This window comes from Biomphalaria glabrata, chromosome 11, assembly GCF_947242115.1.
Source record: "Biomphalaria glabrata chromosome 11, xgBioGlab47.1, whole genome shotgun sequence".
In the NCBI taxonomy this organism is placed as follows: Eukaryota; Metazoa; Mollusca; class Gastropoda; family Planorbidae; genus Biomphalaria; species Biomphalaria glabrata.
Window position 1 is genome coordinate 12283406 of NC_074721.1, and position 16191 is coordinate 12299596.

A 16191-nucleotide genomic window follows, 5' to 3' on the forward strand; every position below is an offset into this window, starting at 1 on the left:
TTCTCCTTCACTTTCACCTATCCATTAGTCTGTTGGACCGTTGGGGCACCACACGAAATCTGTCAATCTTCTCTCTCCATTCTTCTCTTTAACATAGTAAATTAAATATTGATTCCTCCTTTTGTTGGCCTCCTTCAGTCATAGAGCGACAATGGTTCATCTCGTACACCTTTGTTATGTGGCTGTGGAGCCCAACTTTGAGAGACATTCCTCCTTTAGGATGCTGCTTTTCATCTATAATTTCTCAATCTACTTATCCCTTATAATGGTTTAATATTAATATTGGCATACTATTGCAAAGATTCTCTCTCTCTCTCTCTCTCTCTCTCTCTCTCTTTACCTTGCCCAATCAAGTTCTCTTTTTAAAGTCCCGCTCATTTCTACATACGACAGTGCGCAAAATGTTCACTCAGGTCAATTTATCCATTTTCTCTTTAATGAATACAAAGTAACACCAAAGTTGAGACCGGGAATACCCGCTGAAAAAGAAATGTTTAAAATAGCCTACTTTAATTTTAAGATGGGTATATTTTTTACAAATCATAACGGTCAAACAAGAATTTGTAATGTGTGGTCACATGTCTAGTATTTTGTTTTCCAAAGATTTACAAAAAAAGTGTCGAATTTTTAAGAAAAACTTGAGAGCCGTTTCCGATATCCATGTCCACCCAGTGTTCTTCCCTTGAAGAGTTTGCAAGCTGAAAAAAAAGGAATTCTAAAAATTGTCATGCTTTAAATTAGAATCATTCCAAACTTACCATAGCCATAAAATCAAGTTTGTGTGTTGAGTTGATTATCTAGGATTTCGAAATTATCAAGTTGTCGTTAAAATCAAAATAACTGTTTTCCTTTCAACCAGGACAAACACTATCAGCTCTCTGGACTCCATAGATTGGAAGACAGAGTTTCATTACGAGTCTTCAAGAGAAGCCGGCACTAGAACAGCTGCAGACAAACTACCAGACATAGTAGACAGTAACGAAGACACCAGAGCGTCTGAGATGACATCCGAGCTCATTGATAGTCCGGATCCGAAGCTGAGGTCGGAAGCTTACAAAACAACCGGACTGAGTTCACCAGAGAGTACAGATAAACAAAGATCTGGGGAACAGTCGCTAATGAGTGAGAGGACCAAGTCACAACGATTGTAAATATGGAGCTCAACCCTTTTTTTTTTTTTTAAACTCCGTCTGTCTCTCTGGTAAAAAGAAAAGTTTGCAAACGTTATTTCTTCGACACCCAATTTCGGATCTAGCTGAATTTTTTGCATAATTATTTCTTTTACATGACAACACAAGAATCAATTAAAAAAAATAAACAATTTGTATATTAACTATTGTTAATTAATTATTTTGTGTGGCATTTCGGATAAGGGAAAAAAATTGTACTTGACTGAGGTGGTGGTATCGAGTCTATTTAAGGGTACTTTCCCAGTTCATAACAATTTTATATTGTCAATAATTGTCTATCTCTGCTTAATAGCACTCGGCCTGGTAATGTCGAGGTGCTTATCTTCAAGCTTTTCAAGTCTTCCCTGACCAATCCCACCCGCAGTACACAGAAACAGACCAGCTTAATCCTTATCGTTTTCTAACCTTCCGATGATCATACTTAGCTCATGAACTGCACTTGAGGCCGATTAAGAGTCCTTGATATCCCAGTAAAAATGACGGATTATCGGGGGGAAAAATACATAAAATATTGTACTTTACATGTATGGTTAGCTTTAAAATCCAACATTAATGCACAGGGAACTGGCGGTTTTTAAAGCATTGAAAATAATCTTCTCTTACCATCCTCAAAATGTCAAATGTGACTCCGCCCCGAAAGAGTCACTTCCTGCCTTTCGTAACTTCTGCCACCTGTGCAAAATGAAGCCAAAGAGGCTTAGTTCCAACTTCAGATGCACAGTTTCAGACACAGAGGCTCAGATCCAGCCACAGAGGCTCAGTTTCAGCCACAGAGGCACGGTTTCAACCACAAAGGCTAGGTTAAAAAGTCAATTCACTTAAATTAACAGTGAGTGCTGTAGATTCAATATCATTCTTCTATACTCGAGACTACTTAGCGATAACAAACAGAAGATTCACAAGCGTATCAAATTCGATGATTTTGCATTTGTGTTTTAATCGCCTGTTGCTTTTATCCTACAATTGGATTCTATGTTCTAGGTCTTATAACAAAGTGTCGAAAGGAAGCCGAAACCTAAACACCAACTCTCTATCGTCTGCTTCAAAGTTGAGAGTGAAAAGAGTTGGAAGTCCAGTTGATCCAGAGTCTGACAGGCTTCGTATTCTCGCCTACCACAATTACATTGAGCTTTTAGAGAATCTTGCCATAGCTTATCCAAAAGGAACTTGGCGAAAAAATATCTTTACTAGGTAAATAAATTTGACATTTTCTAGAAAATTAAAACAAAATGCATGTAAAGGGGAGCAATTCCTTATATGATGAATAATTATACAAAATATGTTTGCTTCCCTTTTATATTTTTTTCTTTAACGGCGGTTCTCGGTCATTATCGTTCGACCGACTTCGTGGCTCCCTTTTTACCATGACCTACTTAGCGGCGAACCGAACTGTATAATTATTTTTGTTCATATGCCTAATTTACTGCTTTTGTTAATCTTATATTTGAGAAGCATGGTCGAGAGGCCACGCTTGAACTTGACTTGGCTGCCTATGAAGGGGCCCGAGGTTCGACGCCCGACCCGAACAGAGTTGTTTACTGAGCGCCTAAAAGCAGCACAGAAAAACCTTCTCCCAGATATCACTCAAACCCTCCTCCTCCCAACGGGTCCACAAACGAGATTGGACCATAGCGCTTTGAGAATACTATAATCCTGAAAGTAGCACTATATAAAACCAATAATCTATTTATTCATATGTATATCATAATGTTAATTTGTCTATTGCAACAGGCATAAAGCATCTATTCGACACAGTTATCCGTTAATACAAACCTGCTTAATGATGCTGCCAACTATCATCTTCTTGAGCTACTTCCTGGCGATGAACGGCTACTTCCTGGGACGAAACTGGAACTTCATCTTGTCAGCCTTGGCGGGTCTCCTTGCTATAATCTTTCTGTTGCACCCATTCTATATTTTTCTGTCTCTCCTTATGATGGAAGGCCTGAATTTGTGTCGCGGCGACGCGGATGTTCGTTTGAAAGGTATTTGTTTTAGCATTTCCACAAGGGCGCTTCCTGACAAATCTAGGGTGGGGGGGGGGGGGACCTGACACCTGCACAATCAAAACGTGACGTAAAAGAGGAGTTGGCTTAAGAAAAACAAGAAGACAAAGAAAACTTTAAAAACTAGGCATAAAACCTAATTGATGAAACTTTGTGAGATATACTAAACAAACAGACTACTGTAAATGTCAAGTTTTCTGTCAATACAATACGAAGTAGATTTAACACGCACGCACACAGTTCCAGACAGGTCACGACCAACAGACTACAGCATAAGTACAAATACAAGCCCAAAAAGCGCAGAGCTGAAGCTCACGTTCACAAATCAAAATCTGCAAAACTACTATCTCAAATTTCTTCTTAACCCTTTCTTAGCGCTTCGTTAGTGGGTCAGGAGATTCCTCAGCGGGGTCAGGGCCCAGGACAGATCTCATAGAGCTTGGGGTAAAAAGGTTTCAAATTAACAGCCTTAGATTGACGAACTTGGATGTACACCAGTGTTTCTCAAACCATTAACGGTGGTGCCATCCCCCCTTGATGAAAGAAATTTCGTTCGCGCCTCCCAACTCCTTTTAGCCCGCAGAGTACTGGTAGGAGCGCTGTAGTAGTGAAATGTTAGGTGTTTATATAAATGAACCCAAATTTTTAACTTATATACGGAATATACATAATTCTTACTGGAATTAGTATTGGAGATGTAACAGGTTCTTTGTCCCTCCCAACGAAATCTGGGTCGGATACCCGTTACCAAGCGTTCTCCTGCGTTCTAAACTTCAGAAATTCTTTCTCCTGGTGTCTATAATGCCTTTTTCTCAAAGTATCTGACTTAACTGATTTCATATAATGATTATTTTATTGATCTAATTGTTTTGTATAGGGTCAATCTCTTATTCAAAGCCTCATTAAAAAATAACATTTCGTAAAAAAAAAATTTAAAAATCTTTAGTTAAGTGTCTTACATTGAAATGTACACACTGCAGTTCACGCGATATTATGAAAAACTACTATTAATTGTTGTTTTAAATTATGTTCCACTTATATGCATATTAAATAGATTTTTCTCTTTGAAAAAAATAGTAACCATTTTTTTTTAATGTAGTAGTTAATATGAAAGAACTTACATTGGAAATACATTTATAAAAAATAAAAAAAATAAAAATGTTTGCCTAAATATGTTAATAATATGATATATTGTTATCCCCCTACTAATAGCATCCTGTGTTTGTTATTATTAATTGTGAATAGTTGTAAAAATGGTGTATTTTTATTTTTAAAAAATGCTTGCATAGTTGATTTTAAAATTTAAAAAAGTAGCCGTTGCATCAGAACTTTGAAAGATCTAAAATATCATAATTGCGGATTTTCAATATCTTTTCTAGTTTACGAGATCTAAACCGGACGGACGGACGGACGGACATTCCATACAAAACTAATAGCATCTTTTCCCCTTTCGGGGGCGCTAAGAAGTGTGGGGCCGTCTGATATTGAAGTGTTTTCAAGACATTAAACTGTACTATTCAATCCTTGTAAAAAAAAAAAAGGTATCATGTCTATTTACGTGGCAATGGCTAAAATTATTATGCGTGGGGCATTTGAAGTACTAGAGAGCACGCACGTCTTTAGTAGCAATGATCGTCTTTAGATTACCTTCGTGTTAAGGAAGGCGTCCGACGCCAAATTTTTTTTTTTTTTACACAATAGTGGTAAACATAATGATATTCAACAGTCAGGAGAATGTCGACCATTTTGACACACTAAATGTGCGACGATATAGGTTAGCAGAGACTTTTTGTTATATTCCCAGCATATGTCTCTGAGTAGATATTGTCTCAAACGCTTCCAGCATAAAGGGTGTGAATTAAAAACTCCCTATTAGAAGATAAACGACTTTTATTGATTGAAATATTTTAATTTAATTTTTATTTAAATGTAATTTTACTTAATCAATATTCAAACATTATTTGACAATCACAATGAATATGAAATGTAAAAAAAAATAAAATGCTGCTCTTAAAAAAATAAATTGACCGGCTTCCCCCCTCCACCCCCTTACCTTTTGTCAAGACTTCATGTCTCCTTGAGCAGATTTGGGCACCCCACAGTTCGAGAAACGCTGCTGTACACTAAATAAAAAAAGTTGTCTAAAAGCGTTCTTTTTGTTGTACAAACCAGAAGGTATTGTTAAGACGTGGGACAGACAAAAAGAAAAACTCACTGATCTCACCCCGTCGCCACCATCACTCTGATTGCACACTTCTTGTCACCGAAGCACAAGCCAGTTGTCAAGAGTTAATACTTTTACGGTACTCCCAAATGAAATTCACGTATGCTGATCGACTAGTAAAAACAGAAACCTCCTTACTCTAACAATCGAGAAATTAAACTTACTAGTCGACCGGCGGCGTAGCATACGCCGGTATTTTACAGGGGCGGCCTTAGGCCACTGCAACCTATGCGTCCGCAGTGTGCCCCCACTTTCATAGGAACCGCGCTAATTTTATGTGTATAAATTATTAAATTAAGCCATTTTATAACTTATAACAGATTTCCCGCGGCCTCCTGATTTACCAGGAGCTCCTGGAAATCTCCTGAAAATGCAAAATATACGAACAAGTCATGGAAATATCCGGAAATTATTAAAATCTATTGCTAGATTTGGATTAGTTTCCCTTTCAAACCTTATGGTCTATAGGGCTGTTTCTGTGACCTATGGTTAACAAGGGTGTCATGTGGCCAGCACAACGACCAACCGCCTTTACTTTTCCCCAATTAATGTCAGGTACCCATTAGAGCTGGGTGGACTCAGAGGCGCCCGAAGATCCCGGAATTAAAAATCCCAATCTTCACTAGGATTTGAACCCCGGACCCTGGTTCGGAAGCCAAGCGCTTTACCGCTTACCTACGGCATCTCCCTTGATTTGGATTTGTATGTTTTTAAAATGTACCGATATATACTGGTTTGGGATGGAGTTGACCATCATATTCTTGATCCTTGTTCACGCCTAGCTTGCTACGCTATTTAGTGGAGCCACTTATGTTTTGGAACAATTAGCTATGATATTCTAACCGACAGCCCATTCAACTTAATGTTTGCCAAAAGTAAGGTGCAGATGGGCAATCCAAGACCACAATGTTCTCTAGAAAGCTGGGTCTTTTTTCTTCTGCAAAACCGTTAATTAAACCAATAATTGAACTAGAAGTACTAGTAGTATCTCGAGACGAAAGGCCATCAATTAATGCATGTTTATTTATTGTGCACTTAAAATAGCATAGGTTAACAGGAAGAGAGCATAGTGGAAATCATTAGTGTGATTTCATGTAGTTCTGTCTCACTCCCTCTCTTTCTCCCTCTCACTTTCTCTCTACCTTTCTCTTTTTCCATGCCTCTCCTTCTCTCCCCATCTCTCCCTCCCCCCTCTCTCTCTCCAGTTACTCAACTACGCTTTATTTTCTGTGTCATTTTCAAAGGAGTAAATATGAAAGAAATATAACTATTGCATAACATTTTCCAATAATTTCTTTTCATTTTATTATTTTTTCTATTTTTTTTTATTTTTTTTTGCGGTGGGGGTTTGTTTCCAAAGCGTGTTTGGAGGCACTTTACACAAAGGCCAAGTGTACAGCCCTTGGCAAGCTACGCCCACGTAGAGTGGTGAACTTTGAAAACTCTGAGATCCCGCCCACCATGATAAGATACTCCAAGCTGATCGCAAAAGCTTCGAAAAAGTCCACGGAAGTGAGTAGTTCAATAAATGCAATCATTTTAGAATTAAACCATAAAGCAATAGTCATTCGCGCGCACCGAAAGGGTCCACCGCCGTAAAAGGGAAGCAATAAAGAATAATTCATTGTAGTCTCCCCTAAACAGTGCCCGGATTTCCTCATGATTTAGCAGGTCTACAGCTGTACAACCAGCGCTAAATTTACATATAAAAAACTATAAGCACTAGCTTAGCGCCCCTGTTTGAAACTAGAAGACTTACGGTTGTCTATTATTAGTTTCAAACTTTTAAGGGCGACCTAATTACACAAAGGGGATTACTTCAACTAATACCACCACATCTGTCAAGTACACTATTTTTCCCTTGTTTGATACAAAACGCAAGAATTAATAAGCAATACTTAATTAACTAATCGGTTAAATTTTTTTTTTCAAATTGATTCTTGTTTTGTCAGGTACAAGAAATAATTATGCGAAATTCCCACTTGATCCGAGACAGACAGACTGACAGACAGAGTTGACGTCTGCTCTGTAATAGTAAAGTTTGTTCATTGAAACTCTTCGTTTCCAGACAGTTAATTCTGAAGAGAGTAAAACAGAGAAAGAGTCTGGGAGGGCGGACAAAATCTTTACTGTCATGTTTATCCTGATGATCATATTCTTCATCAATGTGCAGACCGGAGACATACACAGCAGCTACTTGCAGTCACAGTACATCAAACGTCTGTGCCAGGTTGGTCGCACGGAAATCATACTAGACACGGTCAGTCATGGCTGAGTTTGCTGGTGTACATTGATGTTTTCTTTTTTTTTTTTTTTGTTATTCTTTCCTTTTCATGGGTTAAACACTTAATTTTTTAAAATCTTTTTAAAACCACGCCTATATTGAGTGAAATCGCATTAGTTATTTAAGAATCAATTACAACTGTAAACATTTGCGAAGGTTTCATTGTTTCACGAATTTTATGCGTCTGCCTTCTTGTATGTCGACAATGTAAACACTTCAAGAGGGGAGAGCATCGTTCAATCACTGCCATTTATCTCATTATTACAAGACTTATCTCCCGTTAGCTTAGTACATTTTTCATATGAAACCCAATGGACCTCATTCGCCAATCGTAAATAAACACATTTAGCCACATCATAATATTGATAAAACAATTATAAATACGTATCACGTGACATCCTTTGTGGATTACGTAATTTGTAAAGAAGAGATAGAGAATCACGTGGCTAAATGTTGTTTGTTTACGATTGGTGAATGAGGTCCATTGATTAATTACGACTAAACTTTTTTTCACCTGTTGTCATCGACACTGAATAATTGGGCAGAGTTTCAACTTGATTCGACAACGTGAATATAACATGAGCGAGATTTTGACCAAACAGGCAAAAAGTGAGGTAATAAGTGAGGTAATAAGTGAGGTAATAAGTGAGGTGAAAAGTACACAAAGTAGAAACTGGAAATTAAACGGGTATGTTAACAAGAAAATAGAATAAATATTTAAAAAAAAAGGCTAGTACTAAGTGTAGTTGTATCAATTAGTTTGATTCAGACATGTAATGAAAGTTGTAATAGATCTAGACCAATAAATATGTGCGATTACATGTATTTTTACGAATTATTTTTGTTTCATGCTTTTAGCTTTCTCTATGCGCTTGGATTCTATTACCTGTCTGTGGGGGGTGGGGTGGAGAAGAAAGTGGGGTATCTCGTAAATGCTACCGTGATTGCTTTTTGATTGCATTTATAAAAACATTAAATTCAAGAACTTCACTTCGAACTCGAGGATTCAAGCCTCCTCAAGCTGATAACGCAACTGCTGTTTCAGCGAGTCGCTAACGAAAATAGAATATTTTATAGTTATCTATTGTTAGCTTCAAACTTTAAAGACAGATAGACAGGCAGACAGATAGACAGGCAGACAGATAGACAGGCCGACAGAAGACGAGTTATCCCAGCAATTTGACAGTCTTTGGAAAAAAATGTTACCTAATTTAGCTCACCTCAAAGAGTCTGGTTTGACCTTTATAATTTCGTAATCGTCTTTAAATCTAATTTGGCTTGCGTTTTTTTTTCTTTAACCCAGCTTCAACGGTATACTCGACTCTTTTATGTGGTGGGATGTTTGGTCGAGTTTAAGCTTGACTTGGCTATCTATCAAGGGAGTTCGAGGCTCGAGAAGGTTTCCCAGATATACCCCCTTCCCTCACTGGTCTACAAATGAGACTGGATCATATCGCATGCTCTAAACATAAAAGTGGCGCTGTTGTTTAAAAGCTAATTACTAAATGTTTCTTCTCTAAGATGGATTTTAAAAACAAGAAAATAATTTTTAAAAAATACTTTGAAAAATAAATCTAATATTAAGCATAGTTGTATCAATTAGTTTGGATCAATCATGCAATTAAATTTGTAATAGATCTAGACTAAACAATAAAAAGGCATTTATTAAAAAAAGAGAGAGAGAGAGAGAGAGACCTGAATTCGAGCTCATCGCAAAAGCCTCCTCTAGATGACATTTTAACCACTCTGCTACTGAAGTTCTTATGAATATAGAAGATTGTATTGTATAGTTATGCATTGTTTCTACAGTCTCGTCGTATTTCATGTTTGCGTTCACTAAGAGTGACTAAGACTCAGACGGCGACCTATAGAGGGAACTAATTCAGCCAAGTGCCATTTCTTTCACTTATTTGAGATACCAAACAAAATAAGTAAATGCTAATAGCTAATTAACTAATTGGTTAATTTTTTAATCGATTATTGTGTTGTCTGGTAAAAGAAATAATTGGGCAAATTTTCAGCTTGATCCCTGATTAGCTGTCAGAGAAATAACGTGTACAAACTTTTTACCAGAAAGACAGACAATGTGAGTTGATCTAAGCTTTGTAAAATAAAATAGACGTACACGCACTTTTGCGTAAAGTATTAGGTAAAAATTAGTAGCTCTTCCCTATAGAAGAATGTGATTGTTCAAAACTCAGTGGAAAGACTCCTTGAAACACTATAGCATTACAACAAATATATACAACCAGAATGTATAGACTATTAGACCACCATCAGATTTATCAGGGAGAAAGTGATTTTAAAAGCTTGTTTTTATTTGACTTGTTTTTTTTTATACCCATATAATATTTCTTTGTGAGTAATTGTGTTAGTGCCAGGTGTCCTCAACTGTTATGTCCATTTACCTGAGGCTTAAATTTCTCAGACGATTTTCTTTTTCTCTCTTTCTAAATACCCTTTCTCTCTCTCTCTCTCTCTCTCTCTCTTAATGTAATACTGTTTTTAGCGGCCCCCGAAAGGGGAAAAGACGCTATTAGTTTTGTGTGAAATGTCTGTCCGTCTTTGTCCGTCTGTCCGTCCGTCCCGTTTAGATCTCGTAAACTAGAAGAGATATTGAAAATCGGACATTACAATATTTTAGACCATTCAAAGTTCTGATGCAACGGCTACTTTTTTTCTGAAAGCGAAAAATATAATTTTTGAAATCAGTTATGTAAGTAATTTTTTAAAGAGAAAAAGCTAATTAGTATGCATTATAAGTTAGACCTATTTTAAAACGAATAGTAATCTTATAAACTTTATTTTCCTAAATTTTTGTAACTAGAGCAATATAGAATAATAGACCACAGAGTCTGAAAGGGGAACTAGTTAGGCCAGGTTCACATCTAACCTTACATTCACTTTCACCTATCCTTTGATCTGCTGGACCTTTGGGGCACTACACAAGATCCGTTAACCTTCTTTCTCCATTATTATCTCTCATTTGTCTTTGATATAATTTCATTCGGATGTTCTTTCTGAAAATATTGAAGCCTGCCTGGGTGGACCACCTCGGGGGCCGATTTTGAGTTTGTGTTTCCACACAAACTGTCTTTTGTAACCTTGTTTTTTTTCTTATTTTTTCTTTTGAACATACTCACTCTCTCTCTCTCTCTCACTCTTATTCTGTCGATTTATGTTCTTTCTCATGCTCGTTCTCTCACACACTCATACTCTCTTTCTTATACTTTATGTCCCACCTTCTCTCTCTCTCCCTCACTCCCCCTCTTTCTCTCTCGCTCTCATTCACTCCTATTGTAATGTTCTTTATTACTCACACCTAATTCCATGCGAAGTATGTCTTTTAAGTCAGTTACAGATATATGTAGCCTAACCACAATGACCTATCATTTCAGTGTAATTACTTTATTGTTTTCAAGACTTTCATCGACTTTCAATTACATTTGTTCAGAGTTTGTTGATGGAGGATTTCTGGTACAAAATGAGGGAAAGTTTTTTTTCCAAGCCTAGTTACGTCTTAAACTCCCCTCAGACCACATCGACATATAAGGCTGTTTCAAATGGAAGGATACAACAGTACCGAGTTTTAAATCAAACTGGTGAGTCAACAATTACTCTTGTAAGAACGCTTGATGGATGAGTACAAGGGGATAGTTAGAATATTTTTTTTTTAATTTGCTTTTTTTTTTATTGCTCATCTGTTATGCTATAGCATGCCCAGCGCTCTGGACTGATCTCTTTTGTTGACATATAGGTAAGAGGTCTATAGAGGAGGGGTTCCGTGATACCCTTAGGCGCTCAGAACACACAACTCAGCCCGAGCCGGGATTCGAACAGGTTTAAGTTAACACTTGCCCAACAGCGTTACTATGGCAGTGTGATGATATTCTATGTCTCTAAAAGAATCTGTTTCTCTGTTGTATCTCTGATACATTTGGTCACCATTGGACTGTGTCGCTAATACACATCATTTCTTCTATCGCTAGTAATTACATTGTTTCTCTTATCGCGTGTAATTACTGTTTTTCTCTTGTCTCAAATAATTACGTTGTTACTTTTATCTCTAGAAATTACATTGTTTCTCTTATCTCATGTAATTAATTAACATGGTTTCTCTTATCGCTAGTAACTAAATTGTGTCCCTTATCTCCAGAAATTACTAAGAGAAATAACACTGTTTGTATTACTTACAAAAAAAAATCAATAAACAATCAAATACCTGTATTAATGTTTTGTAAACAGCGTCCTAATGGACCTCATTCACCAGTCGTAAACAAACAACATTTAGCCACGTGATAATATTGATAAAACAACGGATTACTTAATTTGTATAGAAGAGATAGAGAATCACGTGGCTAAATGTTGTTTGTTTACGATTGGTGAATGAGGTCCATTGTAAATGTTCAGAATATGTTAGAACTGACTTTCATGAAAATAAATACGATTTCTCAAATATTTATAATCAGAATGGAGCATATATTAGGAGGTGTGGGGAAGGGAGAGGAGATGGAAGAAGGGGTAAAGAGTATATTTTATATACTACTGTTGTATAATAATAAGGCCTGTCTTCGAGTCCGAAGATTAATGAGGGATGCAGTATTTCTCGTGGCTACGCAGCCCCAGCTGTGACTTACATATAGTGGTATAGTGTAATACATATGTTTGGCGCCTCCACGCTGTCTCTTTTGCAGATATTATTAGTCGGAGGTAACACTCCAATAAGCAAACGAAATAAACATATTGAAAGGCCTACAATAGATAGGTACTTGAGTCCTCTTACTTGACGCTCATCAACGGTGTCGAACAAGAAATTTAATACGTAATTAAGACCCGTCGAATGTTGTATTCTCTGTCTACTCGTGTCTGCTCTAAGGCTGCCAAAAGTCTTCTGTTTACTTTCGCCACTACACTCCAAAATCCTAGTTTGTACTTTAGTGTCTCTAAGTAAGACTTTCTCTTTTTTATGAAATAACTTTTCGCGCCCAAATCTTCAACGTGTCATATAGGCCTATATACACGAGCAAATATGAGCAAACACTTGTGCTATGTTACGGTTGAAGCCTCCTTAATATAGAGTATGCACAAAGACTTCTAGGCCAATCAGTTGTAGTCTTTTGTTTGCCTGCAACATAACTACAAACACAGAGACACATGTGATAGTAAGTGTATGTGTTTTGAGTAGCCGGTAGTGCAGTGTGTGTGCCTGTGCATGAAATGACCAGTTGACCTTCATTGTACATGGTTGAGTGAACAGCATGGAAAGTGTGTAAGTGATTGCTATGTGTAAAAGGACGTCAGACTGATAACAAGATGCGGGAGTGAAGAGACAAACAAGAGACTAATACAAATCAATGTGTTATTTGAGACTCTTGTTGCTTTGGTGTGTCTATTATATGGTGTCAGATGGACCGACTCCACCCGCCACAACCGCTGGAATTAAATGGCAACGTAGCAGAAAATTGGAAAAGGTTCAAACAATCTTTTCAGATATATTCGATAGCAAGTGGACTGGATACAAAAAGCAGAGCAGTACAGTCTATGACATTATTGCATGTGATCGGCCAAGAAGCAGTGCAAGTTTATACCACTTTCCAACGGACGGATAATGAATGTAATGAATGTGAGATTAGCAAGTCCTTCCATACACTTCACTGCATTCTTAATAAGTTCAAGAAGTACTGTCTACCAAGAAAAAAATGTTACCATTGAAAGACATGTTTTTTTTTTCCAACACAACACGAAGGAGAGTCATTTGACAGCTTTGTCACTGACATCAAACTCAAGGCAAAGACATGTGAGTTTGATTTGCTTAAAGATTCCCTAATAAAAGATAGGATAGTTGGTGGCATAAGGAATGAGAACACCCGAGCAACACTTTTGAGAGAACCAAATCTAGACCTTAACAAGGCAGAAAATATACATCGGACAGCTGAGGCACCTGAATGGCAGCTTAAGCTCATGAATGAAGAAAGTGGGGTACAAGTTGTGAATTCAGCTACCAATAGCTTTAAAAGAACAAAAGGAACTGTGAGTTGTAGCTAGTGTGTCATATAACACTGAAGCCATCTAAATGTAGCCTAAGAGTACAAGTTAAAGACATACTTGATAACAACTTTCCCTGTAATAAAATGACACCTTTATTTATCACTGGGAAGTCCGTCCAGTGTTCCTAAACGTCGCTATTTCTAACCAAGATCCAAAAACAAACTACTTCTATACTATCGCCATGTTGCTCTCTGTTCGTCTATTCTACTACGTCATTCGTTTGTCTAACTACGTCACTACTTTTACCGTCGCTAAAACAGTACACAATATATTTGTCTAACAAAACTAACCTACTCTCTAAACTAGTACATAAAAGAATAGAAGCCTTCTTGTAGATGTAGATCATAGACTATATATCTACAGGACTGCCAACACTAAGGGTAACTAAGCATAAGTTTCGTTCAACACCAAAATTTGAGATGTGGTACTTCCGGTATAAACCTATTTTATGACATTCACGATGTTTGAATGATAATGCCAGCTTGGATAATATATTTCTCTTTTCATACTATTAATATGAGTTAAATAAGCTATTAATGAAAGAGTCAATTCAGTTTTGAGAGTATCATTTATTACTTAGGTAGCCTATAGGCCTATAATGGGTGATAGAAGTTAAGTCTGTGAGTGAGTCAGTCAAAAAAAAATAACAATAGTGAGTCACTGAGCCTACACACTGACATCTTTACCAACTTTTATTTACATCTAGATTCTATACCTATTTTTTTAAATTTATTTGTAGTTTTTTTTTAAAGATAGCATGCAGTATGCATTATATATATATATATATATAATAGAATTCTATAATCGTTGTTCCTATTCAATAAAAATTAATTGTACACGTAGTAAACATGTAAACTTTGACCCAGATTTAGTGACCTATGGCTATAAACTAGATCTACATATACGACCATACACACTTTTGTTTTTTGGAAAACAATGGCTTAATGGGTTTTTAATTATATATATATATATATATATATATATATATATATATATATATATATATATATATATATATAAAAACTAGTTAAAACACTATCTATGTAAATGCTCTTTTTTTAAGTTGGTAAATTAGATTTTGTTGTTATAAAAATCTGGTATGTCTATCGCACTGTTACCAAAATAAGAAATATTTTGAACGTAGTGTTTATCTTTAGTGATGGTTTCTTTATATAGTAAACTAATTCACCGGAAGTCATTCTTCTAACACTACCCTGCAACCAAGGACGCCTCGGTGTACGGGACTTATTGAATTGAATAATATAGGCGTGGTGTGCACAGTTGGCAGTCCTGTATATATATAGTCTATGATGTAGATGTAGTCGTTTTAAAATAGTTTAATAATTCCACTGATGTAAGGATAATCCCTTCATTCATTCTGACAATTATCTAGATCTAGAGGTCTTCCTGCATGTATTGTTACATTAACAAATAGAAATCCCTATATATGTATCGACTAATAGTGTCTTCAGTTCCATCCTGTAAACAATACAAACTAATATTGTATAAGTCTCACACATGTAATTCCAATAACAAATAAGCTTTCGTTTTGTAACAATCCTTTATAGTCATGGGCCTGGGAACAATAAGCTCCTTCGCGCCATTGTTATAATGATTTGGTCTCATCCTGTCAATATCTTTATATATACTAGATTGTAAACTTATATTTTTGTACCTCTCCTTTTTTTTTATCTTATACATTACAGACCGGAAATCATGTCAGATCATTTAATTCTCCTTGCTATTCTTTTCAAAGTCGTCTGCTAAAATATATTCCCTAGAGAGCATGGAATGGGTTGCCTGAGCTAGCCAGGAAAACCAGTGACTTGGCAGAATTTAGGTCATTGGTTAATATACATGACTAAATGCATGACGCGTAGGACGTAATCATCTTCTTTTTTGAAATAGCGTCTGTATTATATAAGATAGGAATATATTGAGAAGAGATCACTTACTTTTATTTGTTAATCTTTTAAAGTCGTCTGCTATAATATATTGAGAAGAGATCGTTTACTTTCATTTGCTAATCTTTTATAGTCGTCTGCTATATTGAGATGAGATCGTTCACTTTCATTTGCTAATCTTTTATAGTCGTCTGCTATAATATATTGAGAAGAGATCGTTTACTTTCATTTGCTAATCTGAACCACTTCCACATGACATGTCTGAGAAAAATACTGAATGTTAAATGGTAAGACAAAATACCAGATACTGAAGTCCTTTGAAGAGTGCGTCTGCAAAGCATCCACACAATTCTGATGCAGTCCCAGCTGCGATAGGCAGGTCACGTCTGTAGAATGGAAGACCACCGCATCCCTAAACGACTCTTGTATGGATAAAATAAGCTAAGGAAAGCGCTCGCAAGGTGGTCAAAGAAAGCGCTTCAGGGACACCCTCAAAGCTTCTCTGAAGGCGTTCAGCATAGACCCACCCACCTGG

General features: G+C 36.6%; 1 protein-coding gene across 1 annotated transcript in view; it reads left to right on the forward strand.

Annotated features, from left to right (window-relative positions):
• Positions 1-16191, forward strand: part of LOC106059714 (uncharacterized) — a 121501-nt gene that overhangs the window by 82851 nt on the left and 22459 nt on the right. The window contains exons 40-45 of the mRNA XM_056004630.1: positions 860-1147; positions 2172-2381; positions 2922-3175; positions 6781-6932; positions 7489-7680; positions 11159-11306. Of these exons, the coding sequence (XP_055860605.1) occupies positions 860-1147; positions 2172-2381; positions 2922-3175; positions 6781-6932; positions 7489-7680; positions 11159-11306 (1244 nt within the window). The remainder of the gene's footprint in view (positions 1-859; positions 1148-2171; positions 2382-2921; positions 3176-6780; positions 6933-7488; positions 7681-11158; positions 11307-16191) is intronic.